The sequence below is a fragment of the Muntiacus reevesi genome, chromosome 4 (genome assembly GCF_963930625.1).
Source record: "Muntiacus reevesi chromosome 4, mMunRee1.1, whole genome shotgun sequence".
Lineage (NCBI taxonomy): Eukaryota > Metazoa > Chordata > Mammalia > Artiodactyla > Cervidae > Muntiacus > Muntiacus reevesi.
The window spans coordinates 115,328,267-115,350,468 of record NC_089252.1 but is presented as its reverse complement, the minus strand read 5'-3'; the positions used below and the strand labels follow the sequence as shown (position 1 = coordinate 115,350,468).

General features: G+C 44.3%; 1 protein-coding gene across 1 annotated transcript in view; it reads left to right on the top strand.

Annotated features, from left to right (window-relative positions):
* C4H3orf20 (chromosome 4 C3orf20 homolog) overlaps positions 1-22,202 on the top strand; it is a 49,181-nt gene that overhangs the window by 7,207 nt on the left and 19,772 nt on the right. Inside the window, exons 4-8 of the mRNA XM_065935442.1 lie at positions 7,846-7,984; positions 8,947-9,231; positions 14,867-15,019; positions 15,773-15,893; positions 19,790-19,921. Coding sequence (XP_065791514.1) covers positions 7,846-7,984; positions 8,947-9,231; positions 14,867-15,019; positions 15,773-15,893; positions 19,790-19,921 — 830 coding nt within the window. The remainder of the gene's footprint in view (positions 1-7,845; positions 7,985-8,946; positions 9,232-14,866; positions 15,020-15,772; positions 15,894-19,789; positions 19,922-22,202) is intronic.

The following is a 22,202-nucleotide window of genomic DNA, read 5'->3' as shown; positions in this document are numbered from 1 at the left end:
TGACTGCAGCCATGAAATTAAAAGAACCTTGCTCCTTGGAAGAAAAGCTATGACCAATCTAGATAGCATATTAAAAAGCAGAGACATTACTTTGCCGACAAAGATCCATCTAGTCAAATTATGGTTTTTCCAGTCATCCTGTATGGATGTGAGAGTTGAACCATAAAGAAAGATGAGCCCTGAAGAATTGATGCTTTTGAACTGCAGTGTTGGAGAAGACTCTTGAGAGTCCCTTGGACTGCAAGGAGATCCAACCAGTCAATCCTAAAGGAAATCAGTGCTGAATATTCATTGGAAGGACTGATGCTGAAGCTCCAATTCTTGGGCTACCTGATGTGAAGAACTGACTCAATGAAAAAAAATACTGATGCTGGGAAAGATTGAAGGCAGGAGGAGAAGGGAACGACAGAGGATAAGATAGTTGGATGACATGACTGACTCAGTGAACATGAGTTTTAGCAGGCTTCAGGAATTGGTGATGGACAGGGAAGCCTGGCATGCTGCAGTCCATGGGGTCACAAAGAGTCGGACACAACTGAGTGACTGAACTGAACTAACTGAAAAGATCCCACAGCCAAATTAAAAAAAAATTTTTTTTTAAAGAACATATTGTAGAGTCATTGTGGTTTTAAGTCACTTTGGGTTTGGGACCTCTGCTACCTGTTCCACATACTCATGCTGTCACACCTTCCCAGCTGACCGTCTTTGACATTCTAGGGTCACACAGACATGAAAGGGAGTTGCACCTACTCTCTGAGTGGACAACAGCTATTTCTGGAGCATAGCCCAGCTTTTCAGGCAGAGAACTCAGAGAGGTCTGTCAGCAGTTGTTCCTGGTTGTCATACTTTGGGATCATAACCAACCAGGGGCAAGCCAGAAATGAGTGCTCAGGCCAGCAGGTGTTCTAGGAGGCTAGCAGCTGGTAGCTGGGCCTCTGGTCTGGTGGCTGGAGGAGTCAGGAAAGGGGCTATGAACCCCTGAAGGTAGCAGGTACCAGAGATGGTACCCAGGCACCAACCAGAAACCTCAAGTCTTGGCTAACAGTGAGGAAGACTCCATTCTGAAGCTTTCATGGCTCAGGTGGAGCCTAAGCAGCGCCCCTTGCCTGAAGTCTCATTTTGTTATTGAGACCAAGGTGAAAATGAGCCTGCATTTATCAAAGGAGAACATATGGTTCCAGCTGAGTGGGCAACAGAGGCTCAGAAGCATGTAGGATCTGAATAGGTGTTTCTGGAAATTCAGCCACGGATGATCACCTCCACAGTTTTACATCGTCATATCCTCATGCCACCTAACACTTAAATGAAATAAGCATAAAATATTTCCACTACAGATTTCAGCAGACAGAAGAAAATCCATGAACTCAAAGACAGGACAATGGAAATCACTGAGTTTGAAGAACAAAAAGAAAAAGATTGAAGAAAAATGAACAGAGTGTTGAAGGGAGTCCTGCAAAATAAAATCAAAGGACAGTAGACAGAACCACAAACTCACAGGGAGAATAAAGGTCTCCATAAAGGTAACACATGGGAAATTATAACATTTCAATGATGAATTCTACCAAACATTCAAGGAAGAACTAATGCCAATCCTTCTAAAATTTTTCCCCCAAATTGAAGAGGGAGTGCTTCCCAACTCATTCCATGAGGCCAGTATTGCCCTGATATCAGAGCCAAAGACACTGTAAGAAAACTACAAGAAACCAGTATACCTGATGAGCATTGATGTCAAAATCCTTAGCACAGTATTAGCAAACAGAATTTGGCAGCATATTTAAAGGATTATATAACAAGACACCAAGCAGGATTTATTCCTGGAAGGCAAGCATGATTTAACAGATAAAACTCAATCATTGTAATTTATCACATTAACAGGATGAAGGGAAAAAAATCCACATGATCTTCTCAATTGATGCAGAAAAAGCATTTGACAAAACTTAGCTTCCTCTTATGATAAAAAAGAAGCACTCAGCAAACTAGGAATAGCAGGAAACTACTTCCACTTAATACAAGTCGTATATGAAAACTGCACAGTGAACATCGTATTCAGTGGTAAAAGATGAAAGCTTTTCCACTATGCTCAGAAATGAAGCAAGGATGTCTGCTTTCACCTCTGTTCAACATATTACAAGAAAAATAAATAAAAGGCATTCTAACTGAAAAGAAAGAGTTAAAATTACCTGTTTGCAGATGATATGATCTTATATGGTTGTTGTTCAGTCACTCAGTTGTCTCTGGCTCTTTGCAACCCCACGGACTGCAGCAACCATGTTTCCCTGTCCTTCACCATCTCCCAGAGCTTGCTCAAACTCATCTCCATTGAGTCCATGATGCCATCCAACCATCTCATCCTCTGTAATCCTCTTATCCTCCTGCTTTCTATCTTTCCCAGCATCAGGGTCTTTTCCAGTGAGTCAGCTCGTCACATCAGGTGGCCAAAGTATTGGAATTTCAGTATCAGTATCAGTCCTTCCAATGAATATTCAGGATTGATTTCCTTTAGGATGGACTGGTTTGATCTTGCAGTCCAAGGGGATCTCAAGAGTCTTCTCCAACACCACAGTTCAGAAGCATCAATTCTTCTGTGCTCAGCCTTCTTTATGGTCCAACTCTCACATCTGTACATGATGCCTGGAAAAACCATAGCTTTGACTAGATGGACCTTTGTCAACAAAGTAATATCTTTTTAAAAATACACTGTCTAGGTTTGTCATAGCTTTTCTTATATGGAGAAAACCCTAAATATTCTACACAAAAGGAGCTATTAGAACCAATAAATGAATCTAGCAAAGTAGCAGGCTATAAAGTCAGCACAAGAGTTGGCTTTATTTCTGTACACAGACAGTAAATGATTGAAAAGGAAGCTACGGAAACAGTCCCACCCACAGCAGTAACAGGAAGAGCCAGACACTTAGGAGTTGACAGAAGAGGTGAAAAGCTTGTGCATGTTAGCCATCTGTATGTCTTCTTTGGAGAAATGTCTGTTTAGTTCTTTGGCCCATTTTTTGATTGGGTCATTTATTTTTCTGGAATTGAGCTTCAGGAGTTGCTTGTATATTTTTGAGATTAATCCTTTGTCTGTTTCCTCATTTGCTATTATTTTCTCCCAATCTGAGGGCTGTCTTTTCACCTTACTTATAGTTTCCTTTGTTGTGCAAAAGCTTTTAATTTTCATTAGATCCCATTTGTTTATTTTTGCTTTTATTTCCAATATTCTGGGAGGTGGGTCATAGAAGATCTTGCTGTGATTTATGTCGGAGAGTGTTTTGCCTATGTTCTCCTCTAGGAGTTTTATCGTTTCTGGTCTTACATTTAGATCTTTAATCCATTTTGAGTTTATTTTTGTGTATGGTGTTAGAAAGTGTTCTAGTTTCATTCTTTTACAAGTGGTTGACCAGTTTTCCCAGCACCACTTGTTAAAGAGATTAGATTGTCTTTTTTCCATTGTATATCCTTGCCTCCTTTGTCAAAGATAAGGTGTCCATAGGTTCGTGGATTTATCTCTGGGCTTTCTATTCTGTTCCATTGATCTGTATTTCTGTCTTTGTGCCAGTACCATACTGTCTTGATGACTGTGGCTTTGTAGTAGAGTCTGAAGTCAGGCAGGTTGATTCCTCCAGTTCCATTCTTCTTTCTCAAGATTACTTTGGCTATTCGAGGTTTTTTGTATTTCCATACAAATTGTGAAATTATTTTTTCTAGTTCTGTGAAAAATACCGTTGGTAACTTGATAGGGATTGCATTGAATCTATAGATTGCTTTGGGTAGAATAGCCATTTTGACAATATTGATTCTTCCAATCCATGAACACGGTATGTTTCTCCATCTGTTTGTGTCCTCTTTGATTTCTTTCATCAATGTTGATGCTCAACATCACTCATTATCAGAGAAATGCAAATCAAAACCACAATGAGGTACCATTACACGCCAGTCAGGATGGCTGCTATCCAAAAGTCTACAAGCAATAAATGCTGGAGAGGGTGTGGAGAAAAGGGAACCCTCTTACACTGCTGATGGGAATGCAAACTAGAACAGCCGCTATGGAAAACAGTGTGGAGATTTCTTTAAAAACTGGAAATAGAACTACCATATGACCCAGCAATACCACTTCTGGGCATACACACTGAGGAATCCAGATCTGAAAGAGACACGTGCACCCCAATGTTCATCGCAGCACTGTTTATAATAGCCAGGACATGGAAGCAACCTAGATGCCCATCAGCAGATGAATGGATAAGGAAGCTGTGGTACATATACACCATGGAATATTACTCAGCCGTTAAAAAGAATTCATTTGAATCAGTTCTAATGAGATGGATGAAACTGGAGCCCATTATACAGAGTGAAGTAAGCCAGAAAGATAAAGAACATTACAGCATACTAACACATATATATGGAATTTAGAAAGATGGTAACGATGGCCCTATATGCAAAACATAAAAAGAGACACAGATGTACAGAACAGACTTTTGAACTCTGTGGGAGAAGGTGAGGGTGGGATGTTTCGAAAGAACAGCATGAAACAGACCACCAGCCCAGGTGGGATGCATGAGTCAAGTGCTCAGGCCTAGTGGGCTGGGAAGACCCAGAGGAATCGGGTGGAGAGGGAGGTGGGATGGGGGACCGGGATGGGGAATACGTGTAACTCTATGGCTGATTCATATCAATGTATGACAAAACCCACTGAAAAATAAAAAATTAAAAAAAAAGAAAAGTTTGTGCAATGAAACCTGTAAAACACTGGTTAAGGAAACTAAAGAAGACATAAATGGAAACACATTCCATGTTCATGAATTGGAAGATTTGACATTGTTAAAATGTCAGTACTTCCCCAAGTAATCTAAGGCTCGATATAATCACTATCAAAATATCAAAGATTTTTTTAAATTAATTTATTTGTTTATTTAGGCTGCACTGGGTCTTCACTGCTTCTTAGACTTTCTCTGGTTGTAGCACGTGGAGGCCCCTCTCGTTGTAGTGCGTTGACTTCCCGCTGCAATGACTTCTCTTGCTGCCACCGGCTCTAGGGCCTGCAGGCTCTGGTGGTGACAGCATGCAGGCTCAGTAGTTTCAGCTTACGGGCTTCACAATGCATGCTCAGCAGTGGTGACACATGGGCTTAGTCGCTGCATGACACATGTAACCTTCCTTGACCGGGGATGGAACCCATGTTCCCTGCATTGGCACGCAGATTCTTAGCCACTGTACCACTGAGGATGTGCCCTAAAGATGTTTTTTTGAAGAAATAGAAAAACTCATCCTAAAAGTTATAAGAAATCTCAAGAGACCACTGGGTAGTCAGAAAAAATCTTGAAAAGAGTGACAGGGGACTTCCCTAGTGGTCCACTGGCCAAGACTCTGTGCTCCCAATGCAGGGACCTGAGTTCAGTCCCTCGTCAGGGAAGTGGATCCCACATGTTGCAACTGGAAGATCGTGCATGCTGCAGCAAAGACCGAAGATCCTGCAGGCCACAGCTAAGACCCAGTACAGCCACATAGATAAGTAAAAGCAAATAAATATTTTAAAAAAGAACAGTAAAATTGGAGGACTCACGAAATTTCAAAACTTACTGCAAAGCTGAACTCATCAAAATAGTGCGATATTGTCACCGTGACAGACATATTAACCAATGAAATGGAGTAGAAAACCCAGAAATCAATTTTTACATATATGAGCAGATGATTTTTGACAGGGTTCCAAGACCATTCAATGGGGAAAAGATAGGCTTTTCAACAAATGGTGATGGGAAAGCTGGATATCCACATGCAAGAGAATGAAGTTGGACCCTTACCTAACACCATATATAAAAATTAACTCAAAATGGATCAAGGACTTAAATGTAAGACCTAAAACAATAAAACACTTAGAAGAAAATGAGACAAAAACATGATGACATTGGATTTCACAATGATTCATGAGTCCGTGAATCCGTAATCTAATCCATGATCCACTGACTCATTCCTTTGGATATTTCACCAGAGGCATTGGCCAAGAAAGAGAAGCATAGACACATTGCATTTCATGAATTTTTAAAATTTTGTGCATCAGAAGAGAGTCCACAGAATAGCAGAAAATAATTGCAAATCATGTCTGATGAGGGAGTAATATCCAGAATATATAGAGAGCTTCTCAAACTCAAGAGCGAAAAAACAACCTCATTCAAAAATGGGCAAAGGACTTGAATAGACATTTCTCCAAAGAAGATATAGGTGGCCCATAGACACATTAAAAGATGCGCAACATCACTAACTTGGGAGAATGGATATCAAAACTACAGTGGGATACTACCTCACCTCCAGTAGGATGATTACTGTCAAAAACCAGAAAACAAGTGCTGGTGAAAATGTAGAGATACTGGAACCCTTGTACACTGTTGGTAGGGACGTAAAATGGCACAGCCAGGTTTACTGTGGAAAACAGCACGGCAGTTCCTCAAAAATTAAACCTGGAATTACTATATAATCCAGTGATTTCAATTCTCAGCATATACCCAAAAGAATTAGAAGCAGGGTCTCAAAGAGATGCTTGTACAAGTGTTCATAGCAGCTTTATCCACAGTAGCTAAAACATGGGTGGAACTCAACTGTCCATCAGTAAATGATGGATAAAGAATAGTTGGTCATGAATCATCCCTGGAGATCCAGTGGTCAAGATGTCATGCCTCCAGGGCAGGGGGCTTGAGTTTGATCCCTGGTTGGGGAACTAAGATCCACGTGCCACATGGTGCGGTCAAAAAATAAAATTTTGTCTGTACCTATGGAATATTGTTCAGCCTTAAAAAGGAAGGGAGTCCTGCAGTATTGTTTGGTTTAGTATTTATTGAACGACTAAGTAAGTGTTAGTTGCTCAGTCGTGCCCGGCTCTTTGTGACCCCATGGACTGCAGCCGATCAGGCTCCTCTGTCCATGAGGTTTTCCAGGTAAGGATACTGGAGTGGGTTGCCATTTCCTTCTCCAGGGGATCTTCCCAACCCAGGGATGGAACCCAGGTCTCCTGCACTGCAGGCAGATTCTTCACCGACTGAGCTACAAGGGAAGCAGTATTGTTACAACATCAGTGAACCTTGAGGATGTTATACCACATGAAATATTCCAGCCACAAAAAAAAATACTGTATGACTCCACTTATACAAGGTCCTTAGAGTAGTCAAAATCACAAAGATGCAAAGTTAGACTGGCAGTTGCCAGGGGCTGAGGGGAGGGGAGAATGCGGAGTTATTGCTACAGTTTAAGTTTTACAAAATGTAAAGAGTTGTGGGAATGGATGGTGATAACAGTTGCACAACACATTGAATGTATTTGCTATCTCTGAACTGGCCTCTTAAAAATGAAGTTGGCAAGTTTTTGTTACATGTATTTTACCACAAACACAAGCAGAAAACTCCAAAATATCACATTCCAAGTCTCAGTGGATACACTCTGCCCTCTGCTGAAGGCTGAGATAAGCCAGAATCACAGAAGTGTTGAAGCTTGTTCCTTGAGCTGGAATTGAGACTTTTTGTCTTAAGCCAGAAGTATCACAAGGAATCCCTTCTGTATCCACGGCAGCCGTGGGTGTCCTCTCCCTATCTAGAACCAGGCCACCCTTGGGGAAATGTCGCTGGATTCACCACCCTGCATGAATGTTCCTGACACACAGTTGGTTGACTCACGGAATGATGCCTGTTTCATAAGACCTGCTGGGAGTGCCTATCTCTGGAAGCATAAATGATTCCCAGTTATTTTGACTCTCAAAGGATGCAGCTCTCCTGCTGTCCCCAGCCCCCTTACCAGTCCTGGGTAAACAGGACATCTTGAGAAACCATTGTCTCAAACTGTCCTTAACCTCTTCGTCTCCAGCTACAGGCAAACCCAAAAATACGGACGATGCTTTGGCATCCCCTCAGCGAGGAGCAGGAGTGGGAACCTCTAGCTCTGAGGTTATCGAGTTGAGCGACCCTTGCCCTGAAGCCCGGGAGAAGCTGCAGGAGATGTGTCGCATTATGTGAGTGCCTTAGTGGTTGGGGCAGGTGGGAAAGGAGGGCATGGCCTGTGTGTGCGGAAGGCGGTCCTGGGCAAGTTGGCCACCCAGTGCCCCCAGCGCCAGTGGAGGGGTGATTGTCGTCCCTCCCCCGCACATCCCTAGCCCTTTGCCGTCCTGCTGTAACCTCATGGAGAGGTAGGTTTATGCTCGTTCTGCAGAGGAGGAAACTGAGGTCCTACCCCAAGTGCATGGTAGTAAGGCATTGTCTGAGGTCCTCCCACTCAGTCAGCCTGGCCCAGGGCAGCGCTGTTTGCCTCCTCACCAGTGAGACCCCTTTGCATGGCTTCTTATAATTTACACACTCTTATAGTTAAGCATGTGTGTTTATTAACATAATTTGTTAGATGTTCTCTTTGGAAAAAAAAGAAACACCTGTCAAAACATATCTACATGGGTGATTAATGATATTTATGAGTTTGTGGGTCACGAGTCCTAGCAAGTGAACCTGCATTTCCCTTGTTCCCTGGAACAAGGCCCGTGAAGGACTTCAGATGTAGTCACATCTAAGCATGTATGTGTCCTGGAGCTTCCGGGCGACTGTCTCTGCAGCTGTAGAGCTTGGGTAGAGGGCAGCCACACAGTTTGCTCATGACTGACATTTCAGAAGGAAGCTGTCTTCGTTTGTAACCTCAGGATTGGGAGGGGATCAAAGCCTCCAGCTTCCCACCCCATTCTGCACACAGGCCCACCCCATGGGTCTCCACCACTGTGCAAAAGGTGGAGATGAGGCCAGGACTGGTCTGACAGGGGTACAGCCCTTCCCAGTTCTTCCTAAAAGCATTACCTGTGAGGATGAGGTGTTGGGGTGGGAGAAGGTCCTCTGGGGACAGAGAGATGGGATGGGAGCCTCAGGAGCTGGGGAGGGGCTACAGGATGAGTGAGAGCCAAGTGGCTAGAAGACATGTTGATCTCCTTCCCTGCAGAGAAGCCGAAAGGGTCTCGTGGAAAGGGAGGAGTATCTTCTACCCCATCGTCATACGCAACTACAGGGCAAAGATGCCCCCTCATCTAATGTCGACCCCCAGAGGCGATGCTCAGACTCACAGCTCCCACCACCCTCACCCCCCAGGTGCTCAGACTTCTGCGCCCATCCCTCACCAGCCTTCCGCCCACCACCTCCACTTCGGCCGGCATTCTCTCGAGTGGAAGGGACCCAGGAAGTTCATCAAGTTGCACTACTCCTTCTACGACGGGTCCTCCTTCGTTTAGTATCCTTTTGTTCGGTACTTTCTCCCCAGGAGCTCAGCCCAGAGAACTCCAAGGTTTACAAAGCCGGGTGTTTCCTTTGGCTTTTCAGTTGATCAGAGAAGCCTGATGACCGGTGCTCCAGGGTGTTAAGAATTTGTCCGGGTCAGAGGAAGAAGTCCTGAGAGTCAAGCCTCCAGTTCAGGTCCTGTCAACCAGGTTGCAACAAAGCCAGCTGTGTGTGATCACGTGTCACTCTGGGCTGGGAGTGTAGCAGTGATCTCTGCCTTCGAGGCTCTCCCAGGCAAGAAGAGGTTAGAGACACAGAACATCTCTAGCTGAGACAAGGTGATAGGGAGACCCTCAGTCCAGGTGGGATAGTCTTCGTCTTTCTGTTCCAGGCTCATTGGGAGAGCCCTGTGGTTCTTGAATACTTTGCCCATAAGATCCATGTATTTGTGGAGTCTAACCTGCACCCCAGAACCCCACCTGGCATATGCCTGCCCAGGTTGCTCTGCAGCAGAAGCCTGTCTACGTTCATGAGCACATGGGCAGCTGGGTCCCAGCCTAGGGGTGTGGGAGTGGCACGGGGGACACATGTTCTCTTCGATAATTTGGTGAAAGATGTAGACCCTCTCCTAGAAACACGCACTGAGACGTGCATGAAAAACATCACCATGATTGCAGGGGGTCTGCAGACCTCCACAGTCTGTCTGTATACCTGGATTTTCAAACGCTAGGTTGAGGGAAACTGAGATGTCTAATATGCAAATCCTTTTTGGCGGGTAAATACTGAGGGTTATGCATATTTTAGAGTGAATGGAGTCAGATTGCTTTTTTCTTTCACAAATGTTTATCGAGTATCATATGTGATGATGAATGAAGGTGCCACTTTACCTTAGAGGGAGCAACTTGAATATTGCTTTCTTCTGAAATGAGGGAAGGGAGTTTGAATTTGGGTGTGGATGGTAAGAGAGGGCTCCCTTTGGAGAACAATCCAGGGGAGAAACAGTGTATCAGGAAGGCACCTTGGACCCTATGCTCCTTACGGGGGCCCTGTCGCCCTCTCCCCAACACGCTCTAGAGCTGGACTGGACTCAGATGCACAGCCTGTTTGTCAGCAAGGCTCCAAGGCCAGAGAGGGCAGAGTGCTTACTCCAGACTCTGCAGCCTAAGTTGGACGAGATGCAAAGAGATACCAATCTCTTCATTCTTGTCCCTTCATTGTAGCAACAGGGAAACCAAGACCCAGAGGGGTGACTCACCCAATGCCACAGGGGAAATTGGTGGCAGAGCCAGGCCTGGGTCTAGGGTCTCCTGACCTCTATTGAGGGCCCTCTTCCTAGCACCGTTTTTATGCCTTTCAGGATTACTCCCTCCCACAGAGAGCAGGACAGGGGTTCTGGAAGCCAGAGGGAAAGCTCATTTTACTAATAAAACCACTAAGCATACAGGTCCACCACTTTTGGCAGAGGGGGTGGCTCTCTGAGCTGTCTGAACAGGCGGCTCAGCAGGTCTGCCGGCCATAGCCCCCTCATTTTCTTTGACTTCCTCCCCACTGAACTGGGCATTCAGAACTGCAGTGCCTGTCACAGGAGTCCTGTTGTTTCTCTGGCCATAAATGGGTGCATTCATCACCCTCTGCTCAGCCCCCTTCCAGGGCGCCCTGTATGTTGACCCCAGCACACTCCTCCTGAGGCAGCTGCTGGTCACAGGGGTCGTGGGGCTCCCCCCTCTGACTCCACACTGCACTGAATGGGAGCATTCCTCAGAGCTCATGAGCCTGTACCTGTGCGTTACGCTGCCACCAGAGGGGGTGAACTGATAGAGATCAGGGGCTTGGGGGGCCGCAGGTCAGCCTGCTGGGATCCATACTCACTCCCCTGCTGCAGCATCCTGAAGGCCTCCTGCTGGAGACCTGAGCCATCGACGCTGGTGTGCCTGACCTAATCCCCAGTGATCATCACATCCTGGCCATTAATGTAGTTCCGCTGTGGGAGTCCCAGGAGGCCTGGATTCTAGGCCGAGTTCTTGGTGACCCTGCCCAAGCCACTGCATCCCTCTGGGCCTTACTCCTCTCCATTATAAGATGACGAAGTGGGACCCAGTGATCTTGAAGGACAGCGTCTGTGTTACTGTGACCAAATGGCCAAAACACAAGTGCAGCTGTCGGATCGAGTCTTCCTCCCGCCCCCTACCGCCCCAGTCTAGCTAGAGTTTTGTTAACTTCACAGGTCTTTTCAGAGAAACAGTTTGGGGTTTTGCTGGTTCTCTCTATTGTCTTTTTCTGTTCTTTGTTTTCTCTTCTTATATTATTTCCTTCTTCTGCTAGCTTTAGTTTTTCTTTGCTCTTCTTTTAATAGTTCATTACAGTGGAAGGTTCAGTTGTTGAATTGATATCTTTCTCCTTTAATATATTTTTAAAAAATTTATTGGAACATAATTGATTTACATTGTTAGTAGTTTCTGCTGTACAGTGAAGTGAATCTCCACTCTTTTTAATTTTTTTCATCTTTTTAAAAATTGTTATATAGTTGATTTACTATATCCACTCTTTTTAAGATTCTTTTCCCATATTAGTCATGAGAATAATTCTCTGTGCCACCCAGTAGGTCCTTAGTTTTCTAGTTTTTATATAGTGATGTGTATATGTCAACCCCAGTCTCCCAGTTTGTCTCCCCACACACACTTTCCCTCCTGGTAACCACAAGCTTGTTTTCTACATCTGTGACTATATTTCTGTTTTATAAATAAGTTCATTTGTACTGTTTTTTTTTTTTATTCTGCATATAAGCAGTATCATATGGTATTTGTTTTTTTCTTATTTCACTTAGTATGATAATCTCCAGGTCCATCTATGTTGCTGCAAATGGCATTATTTCATTCTTTTTAACAGCTGAGTAATATTCCATTGTATATATGTACCACATCTTTCTTTATCCATTCATCTGTCAGTGGACATTTAGGTTGCTTCCATGTCTTGGCTATTGTACTCAATGCTGCAGTGAACACTGGGGTGCTCATTTGAACCATGTTTTTCTCCATATATAGACCCAAGAGTGGGCTTGCTGAATTATATCATAGCTCTCTGATTTACCTTTCTCCATATTTTCTAGTTATTTTCTTAGTGGTTCCCTGGTATGATGGGATATAATTATTAAGATGCAGTCACACTGGATTAGAGTGAGCCCTCATCTACTGCTGTCCCCATAAGAAGAGAAAACAGACAGACAGAGAAAAAGGTCATGTGATGATTGAGATAAAGGTTAGAATGGTGCATCTGTAAATAAAAGAATCCTGAAGATTCTTGGTAACCACCAGAAAAATAGGAAGAGGCAAGGAAGTGTTTTTCCCCAGAGCCTCTGAGAATATGGCCCTGTCAGCGCCTCGATTTCGATTTCTAGACTCCAGACCACGAGAGAATAAACTTCTGCTGTTTAAGTCATCCAATTTGTGGTACTTAGTTACAACAGCCACAAGAAATTAATTACAATTGACAACAAATTAGTTTGAGCAAATACCAACATAACCTTGATAGCATATAAGACTCTGCTCCTATACAGCTCCATTCCTCCTCCTCTGTTTTGTTATTAACAGAAAATAACTCTTTATATATACATTGTGTGCCATTAACATAGATTTACAATTATTATTTTATGTAATTATTCTTTCAAATCATATGGGAAAGAATAATTATAAACCATAAATAATATAAAGCTGAATAATGTACTTACTTATGTAGTTACCTTTACTAGAGCTCTCTGTTCCTTTGTATGTCTTTGAGTTATTGTCAAGTGTGTTTTCACATCCTGGCAGTGTTATATCCCAAATCCTTCAAACTCAGCTTCAACAGTACCTGAACTAGGAACTTCCAGATGTACAAGCTGAATTTTGAAGAGGCAGGGGAACCAGAGATCAAATTGCCAACATTCATTGGATCATGGAGAAAGCAAGGGAATTCCAGAAAAACATCTACATCTCTTCACTGGCTACACTAAAGCCTTGACTGTGCAGATCCTGGCAAACTGTGGAAAATTCTTGAAAAGATAGGAGTACCAGACCACTTTAACTCTCTTTTGAGAAACCTGTGTGGGTCAAACAGCAACAGTTAGAACTGGACATGGAACAATGGACTGGTTCCAAATTGGGAAAGGGGCATGACAAAGCTGCAAATTGTCACCCTGCCTATTTAACTTATATGCAGAGTTCACCATGGAAAACGCCAGGCTGGATGAATCACAAGCTGGAATCAAGACTGTCAGGAGAAATATCAGTAACCTCAGACATGCAAATGATACCACTCTAATGGCAGAAAGTGAAGAGGAAGTAAAGAGCCTCTTGATGAGGGTGAAAGAGGAGAGTGAAAAAACTGGCTTAACACTCAACATTCAGAAAACTAAGATCATGGCATCCAGTCCCATCACTTCATGGCAAACAGAAGAGGAAAAAGTGGAAGCAGTGGCAGATTTTATTTTCCTGGGCTCCAGAATCACTGCAGACAATGACTGTAGCCATGAAATTAAAAAACGCTCCTTGGAAGGAAAGCTATGACCAACCTAGATAGCATATTAAAGAGCAAAGACATCTCTTGGCCAACCAAGTTCCATATAGTCAAAGCTGTGGTTTTTCCAGTAGTCATGTATGAATGTGAGAGCTGGACCATAAAAGAAGGCTGATGGCTGAAAACCTGATGCTTTCAAATTGTGGTGCTGGAGAAGACTCTTGAGAGTCCCTTGTACTGCCAGGAGATCAAACCAGTCAACCCTAAAGGACATCAGTCCTGAATATGCATTGGAAGGATTGATGCTGAAGCTCCAATACTTTGGCCACCTGATGCAAAGAGCCAATTTACTGGAAAAAATCTTGATGCTGGCAAAGATTGAAGGCAAAAGAAGGATGAGGCAGAAGATGAGATGGTTAGATGGCATCACTGACTTAATGGACATGAATTTGAGCAAATTCTGGGAGATGGTGGAGGACAGAGGAGCCTGGTGTGTTGCAGCCATGGAGTTGCAAAAAGTCAGTCATGACTTAGTGACTGAAAAATAACAATAAGTGTTTTTTCATTTCAGCCTTAAGAACTCCTTTTACCATTTTTTGTTGGGCAGGTGTATTAGTGGTTAACTCCCTCAGCTTTAGTTTATCTGGAAAATTTTAATTTGTTCTTCATTTTGAAGAATAGTTTTACTCAATATAGAAGTCTTGGTTGATAGCTTTTTTCTTTCAGCTCTTTAAATATTACATCCCAGTGCCTCTGGCCTCCTTGTCTTCTGTGAGAAATTGGCCAGTCATATTAAGGATCCTTTGTACATGACAGGTCTCTTCTTTTGCTGCTTTCAAGAGTCTTTGTCTTTATGCCATTTGATAATAATGCGTCTCAGTGTAGCTCTGTTTGAATTTATTGAACTTGGAGTTTGTTGAGTTTCTTGAACATATACAGTCATATCTTCCCGGAAAAGTTTTCAACCGTTATATCTTCAGACATTCTTTCTGTCCCCCTACTTCATCTTCGGGACTCCTGTTGTGCATATATTGGGATTTTTTTAAATTTGTATTTTAACTGGAGGAAAGTTGCTTTACGGTGTTGTGCTTTCCGTAAGGCACCTGAGAGCAGAACCTGGAGTGTTTCTGTTGTTTCTGCTTGACCATTTCTGCCAGCTATCCCTCTGGAAACATCGCCGTGTGTCAGATCCCCACATGCTGCAGAGGGAGAGCCATCACCTGCCTCTTTAATGACACACCCAGCTTCTCCTTCCTGGCCCTGTTCAATGCTGAAGGCCAGGGCTGTGTTCACTACAACTTAAAGGCCCGGTGAGTAGGTGGGAGGAATCTTGGCCCCATGGAAGAATCTCAGGGCAGTGAGGTAGAAAGTAGGAGCCCCTGGTAAAAGGAGGGGCCAGGCCACATCTAGAGGTCTAGGAAGACAGCGTGGCAGGGCCCAAGTGGTGCCTCAGGGAATCGGATGCCCTGAGTCCCTTACCTGCTGGATCCATTTCACAGCCAACGAGAAGAGAAACTCCCCAAGTCCTACTCCACTTGTTCCCCCAGAGCACTGAGATCTTGACTGGCAGCTAGGTTCATGGAAGAATTCTTTAGGGAAGAGAAGTGTTTTATACTAGGAAACAGTGAAGGAGAGGCCATGGGTAGCACATATTTTTGGCAGCCAAATGTGGATTTTGTCTGATACTCTTAAGGAGCTGTGTTGGAAGGAATGACTTACTTTCATGAGACATATGTTCCATTTCCCATTTTAGTGCCTGAGATCTGCTCAAGCTCCTGGGCTGCAGATACACATTCCATTTCTGTCTCCCTTGGGTTTAGCCTGAGTCTCCACCGTCTCCCTCAGACCTTCGCTTCCTAGCAGACTCCCCCAAGTAGCATCAACAGATGTGAAGGGACCTCAGACCCTTCCCCTGTTAGGCAGGGGAAGTGGGGCTACTTGCAAGAGTCCACAGTTCCTCCATCTAGGGCAGAGTCTCAGCGTCCTGCCTGCTGATAGCCTGTAGTGATGAGGGCTTCCTTCAAGGGCATGGGGGCAGCTCCTTATTTATGTATCTCTCCTAGCTGCCCATACGTCTTGGTCTTGGACGAGGAAGGTGGGATCACCAACGACCACAAGGGCTACGTAGTCCACAAGTGGAGCTGGACTTCCAAGACGGAGACTTTACTCTCTCTGGAATACAAGGTAGGGGTGGGCAGCAGAGGTAGGACATTAAGAGCCAGGAGGCTGCCTGTGTGACGGGAGCCCTGGCCTCTAGGAGCTTGTAACCTCATCCAGAGGTTCCCACGCTGATGGGCCCATGATTGGCTGAAGTGAAAGTTTCACTTGCCTGCAGAAACTGTTGTACTGACCTTTCTTAGTAATATTCTTCCTATTGTATTTTTATTATTAACAATATTATGTTTTACTGTTAAAAATGTCCTTTATTTTAGGAATTAACTGTTACAGCAGTTGATAGTTTTATTTTAAATGTAGTTTTATTTTTAATGTCTAATGTGGCAGTAAGAAAAGTTAATATTATGTTGGTCCTTGTCAGTGTGTGTTTTTGTAATTTACTATCTGTGAAATAAAGAAACCTGAGCATTAAAGGTAGCCGACAGACAAAAATCCTTTTTTCATTCTTTTGGTTGTTAAGCTATTTTTCAAAGATTTACTGGGTAATAAGTTAATGTTGAATTACTAGTACTAAATAATAACTGATTACATTAATTTACTAATAAAGCAAATTAGGTGTGCTTATCACTTCACCTATAGCAGAGTTTCTCACCCCCGGGACCACTGACATTTTGAGATGGGTAATTCTTTGTGATAACTGTGCATTGTAGGATATTTATCAGTGTCACCCCAGATGCCAGTGATACCCACTCTCCTAGTTATGACAACCAAAAATATCTCCAGACAGTGCCAGAGGTTCTCTGAGGGGCGAAAATCACCCATTGTGTAAAATCACCAACTGTGGGGATAGAAAGATAGATTATACCCCTCAAGGAACTTAGAAGCCTAGGGGAATAATATGTGGTAAAGGACGGTAGCACTGTGAGGCAGCGATTAGCTCATGGGTTGGGATTCAGAGAAAGATCATAGAACATAGAATCCACCCAAGGTAGGAGTCACAGACAGAGTCACTCTTGGAGTTTATGGTGGGGCTCACGCATCCTATCTCATGCCCTTCCTGTTCATCCTCTACATTGGCCACTGGATTCTCATTCTTATAAGTCAATTCCTGTAGTCCATACCTCTGTTCAGAAACATTCAAGTCTTTGAACATGACTCATCTTTCCCACCCCATTGGCCTGAAACATGTCTTCTCTCTCTGCCAATCCAGATCATTCTTCCTTCAAAGCCCTACTCAGACTTCCTATCTTTGTGGCTCTCCAGTTCACACCCATTTTTCTCTTCTTCTAGGGTCCACTGTCTGGATTAAAAGATAGTCCACACTGAAATGAGGAATTTCAGTCATTGGACAATTAGTTATGCAGTGAAGAGGTTCTAAGTTGTGGCTGAATACCCGTGGAACTTTTAGCAGAAATACAGACCCCAGACACAGCTCCAGAGAGATCCGGAGTCAGTTAGTCTTCCACAGGTTCTGGATTTTGTAGTTTTCACAAGTCTTTCTATTGCCTGACCAGGTCCCAGCTCCCCAGTCCAGAGGTGTATTGTTATTGCCTTAATATTTAACATTTTGTAGTTGTATGAAAAGTTTACAATTCAAAAAGATTGTAAGTTGCTCGCAAGCAGGCACCATATGTCATATGTCAGTGTGGCCAAGTAGACAGAGAACTGGGATGAGGATCTGAGGAGCCAAGTGCTAATGTCTTGCTGAACCCTGGCTGTGCAGCTTTCTAAAAACCACTCAGCTTTTCTGAGTCTTGGTGTCTCATCAGTACAAGGTGGGTCACCAGAGCCTCCGTCCTTGCCTCCCACTGCTTTTGTGAGTACTGAATGAAACGATGGTGGGGAGGGTGCTTCAGCATCACTGATGCGTTTCAGCAGTGTGTTTCAATTCATTCTTCTAGGCCCTAGAGCTGCATGCAGAGATGCACAGCAGAGTCTGGTGCAGTCAGGAGTGGCCTGGAAGACAAGGTGGCCTTGAGCTGTAACACGAGAGTGCATACTGTTTTCAGAGATACAGATAAGAAGGAGGGGAAGAACTCTGGGTAGAGGAACAGCATCTCCAGAGTTAGGCATCAGTGTGGCATTGTTAAAAGTTCACGGGTGCTTTTCGTGCAAGAAAAGAAGCCAGGAACTGTGTTTGTCATAGGGTGGGGGCAAGAGGCGCTGGATGTCAGACTGAGGAGTTTGCATGCTGTCGTGAAGGCTGCAGTGGCCAGTTTGTTTCTGCCCAGGTGTTTACCATTCCCAGCATTTTCATTCCTCCCTGAAAATCCATTTTCCTCCTGGTATCATTTCTCTTCAGCCTGAAGAACTTCCTTTAGCATTTCTTGAAATGAATATCTTCTGGCAACAAATTCTGTTATTTTTCATGTGGAAAATGTTTTTATGAAAAAACATTTTTGCTGGGTATGGAATTCTGTTTGACTTCTTAAAGAATTAGCATTTTAAAGATGTTCCATTGTGTCTGTCCTCCATAGTTTCTGATGAGAAATCTGTGGTTATTTAAATCATTGTTCATTTTCTCTAGCTGCTTTCAAGATTTTCTGTTTTTGTTTTATAAGTTTGACTATGATATGTCTGCATGTGGTTATCTTCATATAAATTCTGTGTGGGATTTACTGAGCTTCTTTAATCTGTAAATTCACATCTTTCATCAAATTTGGGAAGTCTTCACCCCCTACTTTGGGGGGGTGGGAGTGCTCCAATCTCTTTCCATCTCCTCTGAGACTCTAATTACATGTATTTTAGACCTTTTAAGATTGTCCTGAAGAAAAAAAAAAAAAAAAAGATTGTCCTGAAGGCCCCTGAAGCTCTGCTGTTTTTGTTGTTATTCCATATTTTTCTGTTTACTTTTCAGATTACATAAGTTACATGGATAGATCTCCAAGTTCACTGACTTTATTCTGTCATTTCCATTCTGCTGTTGTGCTAATCCTGTGAAGGTTAGAAATTCCAGGTATTTAGTTTCAACTCTGTAATTTCCATTTAGCTGTTTTTTATATTTTCTGTTTCTCTGCTGAGATTTCCTAATTTTTTCATTGTAGTATATCTTTCTTTGCTTTATCAAACATAGTTAAACTAGCTGCTATAAAGCTTTGTCTGCTAATTTCAGCATCTGGGACATATCAGAAAGGATTGGTTATTTGTTGCCTTGAGAATGGCTCACACTTCACTGGTTCTTCACACGTTGAGTTGTTTTGGATTGCTGACATTGTGGATGTTATGTTTTGGAGTCTCCGAGTTCTGGTGTGTTGATTGTTTTTGTTTTAATAGGCAGTGGACTTAGAGTTACAGTGCAATCTTTGTCTCACCAGTAGTGGGCAGCAGCTCAAATCTCAGTTCAGTTTTCTGTTTCCCTGGGAGTAAGCTGCCTTGAGTCTGCACTGTTCACACATGGTCCAGGGATCAGCTAGAGCTGTGGACTGATTATTAAAGCATCTGAGTCTCTATTTCTCTATCCCTTGTGTAAATCTCTCCTTACTTTTCTGAGACTGTCATGTGCTCCAGGTTTTGTCCTTTGGTTCTTTGGGCCAGAAAGAACTCATCTCATGTTGGTCCTTTTAAGTTTTGACTCAGAAATCTGCCTGCTTTTGCTCACTCTTATGATCCTTTGGATAGTTGTTTTGTTGTATTTTTTCCCATTTCTGTGGGGGAAATCAACCTGGTAAGAGCTGACTCAGCTATTGGATCCCTCCATGTCCTTCACAGCTGCTTACAGGTTTGTGTTAGAAAGGGAAGGGGCAGTGGTAAAGAAACATCCTTACTTTTTCTACTAATCCCTCAAAGAGAAATGGGGATTCTTCTGTCTTCTCAACAAAAGCAAGATTCTAACGTCATAACCAGAGAGATCTCACGGCTCCCTCAGCCCCAGGCCAAGAGGGGTTTTGTGTTTTGTGGTGTGTCAGAAGCAGTAGGTGGGACAGCGGAAGCAGGGACCCACCGAGTCCTGGTTCCTTCGTCCGCAGGTGAATGATCAAATGAAGCTGACGGTGCTCGGGCAGGACTCTGTGACAGTCACCTTCACCTCCATGAACGAGACAGTGACGCTCCCCATATCGGCCAGCAACTGTCCCCACGGGGTATCGCACGATAAGCGGGTAAGGCTCAGAGACCAGTCACCCGGGCCTGAGCCCAGAGCATCTCATCCCATACCAGGCCTGACCTCTTTCCCTGCTCATCGTTGAGTGTCAGACTTTAGCGCTGCCTTCTCTGTGAAACCTGTGTCACCTGTCTTTCAGGCGCCTCAAGGTCCAGCGCAGACTACCTTAAGCACGGGAGACAGTGCTGGCTCAGCAAACCGAAGTCAGTCTGTAGCTAGGCAGCGTCAGACACGACCGCATCCAGGCCCTCAGAGATCTATGAGATCTTCCCATCCCCTCGCTCTGCCCTCTCTTTGTTGGCTTCGTCCTCAAGGAGTTTTTCTCACCTTATGGTGACCAGATGGTCCTGAACCTCTCCGGGCTCATTGTTCTTCCAGCTTTGGTTTTCCCAAGAGAAAAAGAACCTCTCTTTGCTATGTGTTCTAGTAGAGGTGCCAACAGCAACATCATTAGCCCCATCTGGTGCCCATGCCTGGAATGTTCTCTGTGGCCAGAAGTGTGTGTTGCTCTCACTGGCCAGGCTTGAGTGTCATGTCCAGCCCAGGAGCCGAGGGGTGTGATCAGTCTCTGGTATACCACTTGGGCAAAGGACTAGGCAGGAGTGTGTCCCTGAAGGGAGATTCTGGTGCTGTTGCCGGAAGAGGGAGAAATGGTGCCGGATAGAATCACTGCCCATGTGTTGATCCTCTCCACCACCTCCTTGCCCATCCCAGGTAGAGTCCTGGCCCCTTACTCAGCCCTCCCAGCTGTGACTCACCTCATTCCAACACTGCTTTATTTATAAGCCAGCCTTCTCTACTGAACTGGGGATTCCTACTTGTGTCTGTTGCCCCCGGACTCAGTATGAGGACTGCTTTAGATGGAGTACTTGCGGAGGGGGCAGGTGAGACAGTGGCAGAGTCTGGAAACCCAGTTCTTCATCCACTGGGTCTTCATGGAACCTCCTGTGTGCCTGGTCCGTAGTATTGCAGAGAGATGGATAGGATGAAGGGGACAAAGTCCCTGATCCCCGAGGAGTTTAAAGTCTAGAGGAGAACAGTTGACATTCACTGTGAGACCCTGGGGTAGCCAAGGACTCCTTGTGGCCTCAGCCACTGGCATTACACACAGGGATTGGCTTGCTTGGAGTGGAAGCAGGGGGACCACACCTCCCAGTCTTCCCTGGCCCAGTCCCAGTTTACACCTGTCAGCCCAGAAATTATTAGTAGCATCCCTTTCACTCTCAGGCTTCCCCTGTGGCTCAGCTGGTAAAAAATCCGCCTGCAATGTGGGAAATCTGGGTTTGATCCCCGGGTTGGGAAGATCCCCTGGAGAAGGGAACACCTACCCACTCCAGTGTTCTGGCCTGGAGAATTCCATGGACTATATAGTCCAGGGGGTGGCAAGAATTGGACACGACTGAGCGACTCTCACTTCACTTTCACTCTCAGAAGTGTCCCAGGTTCCCTTTCTGTGGGCACAGGAGAGGCAGACATTTATTGGAGACCAGTGTTATCTGAACAAAATACAGAGGACACCTGTGTTTCTCCTGGAGGGAAGCACTGCACTGTTTTTTCTTATATTTCAGTAGCATTTCAACTTTTTTAATTGATTAGTTAATTCAATAAACATAAATTGGCACCTGCCATGTGTTAGATTGGCCGCCAGGGACATTTAAGAAGCTTCACTCCTTCTCGTCTATGAAATACGTTCAGTCTAACGGGAGGGGCAAAAACATCACTGTGGTTGTGATGCAGCTTCGCTGGCTTGGAATAGGGGAGCGAGGGGAACTGAGGGGGTGCTGGGTTCATTCAAGGGTCTCATCAAGCAGCCAGGAATCTCAGATGCCTGTGACTTCAGCCTACACTCCCCACACCAAAGACCAAAGCAGCTCCAGGGTTTTGAGTCCCTGTGGGCTGAGACAGATGACTGTGCTGAGCTCTGAGTCCATTCTGCCAATTTGGTCCCCTGCTCTTACTCTAAATGTCACTGTTGGGTGACTAAGTACACAGAATGTATGCAGTCCCATGTCTATATTTCTTGAAAACCTTTTTAATACTGTATTTTTAAGATGTGCATTGATTTATCAAGGCAGTACGTAATAGAAAAAGTTTGTTCCCGTAAAATTGCAGTAATGCATCTTTGTTCTGGCACCCTCCTGTCTGATAATCTTTCACATTTGGAGCAGGGCTGAGAACCAGGATGTAAGCAGCTGAAGACGCTCGTGAAACAACCGGGAGAATCACTCTAAGTCCACATGCCAGACGTGCCCCCTGGGCCTCGGAAAGCCCCACAGTCG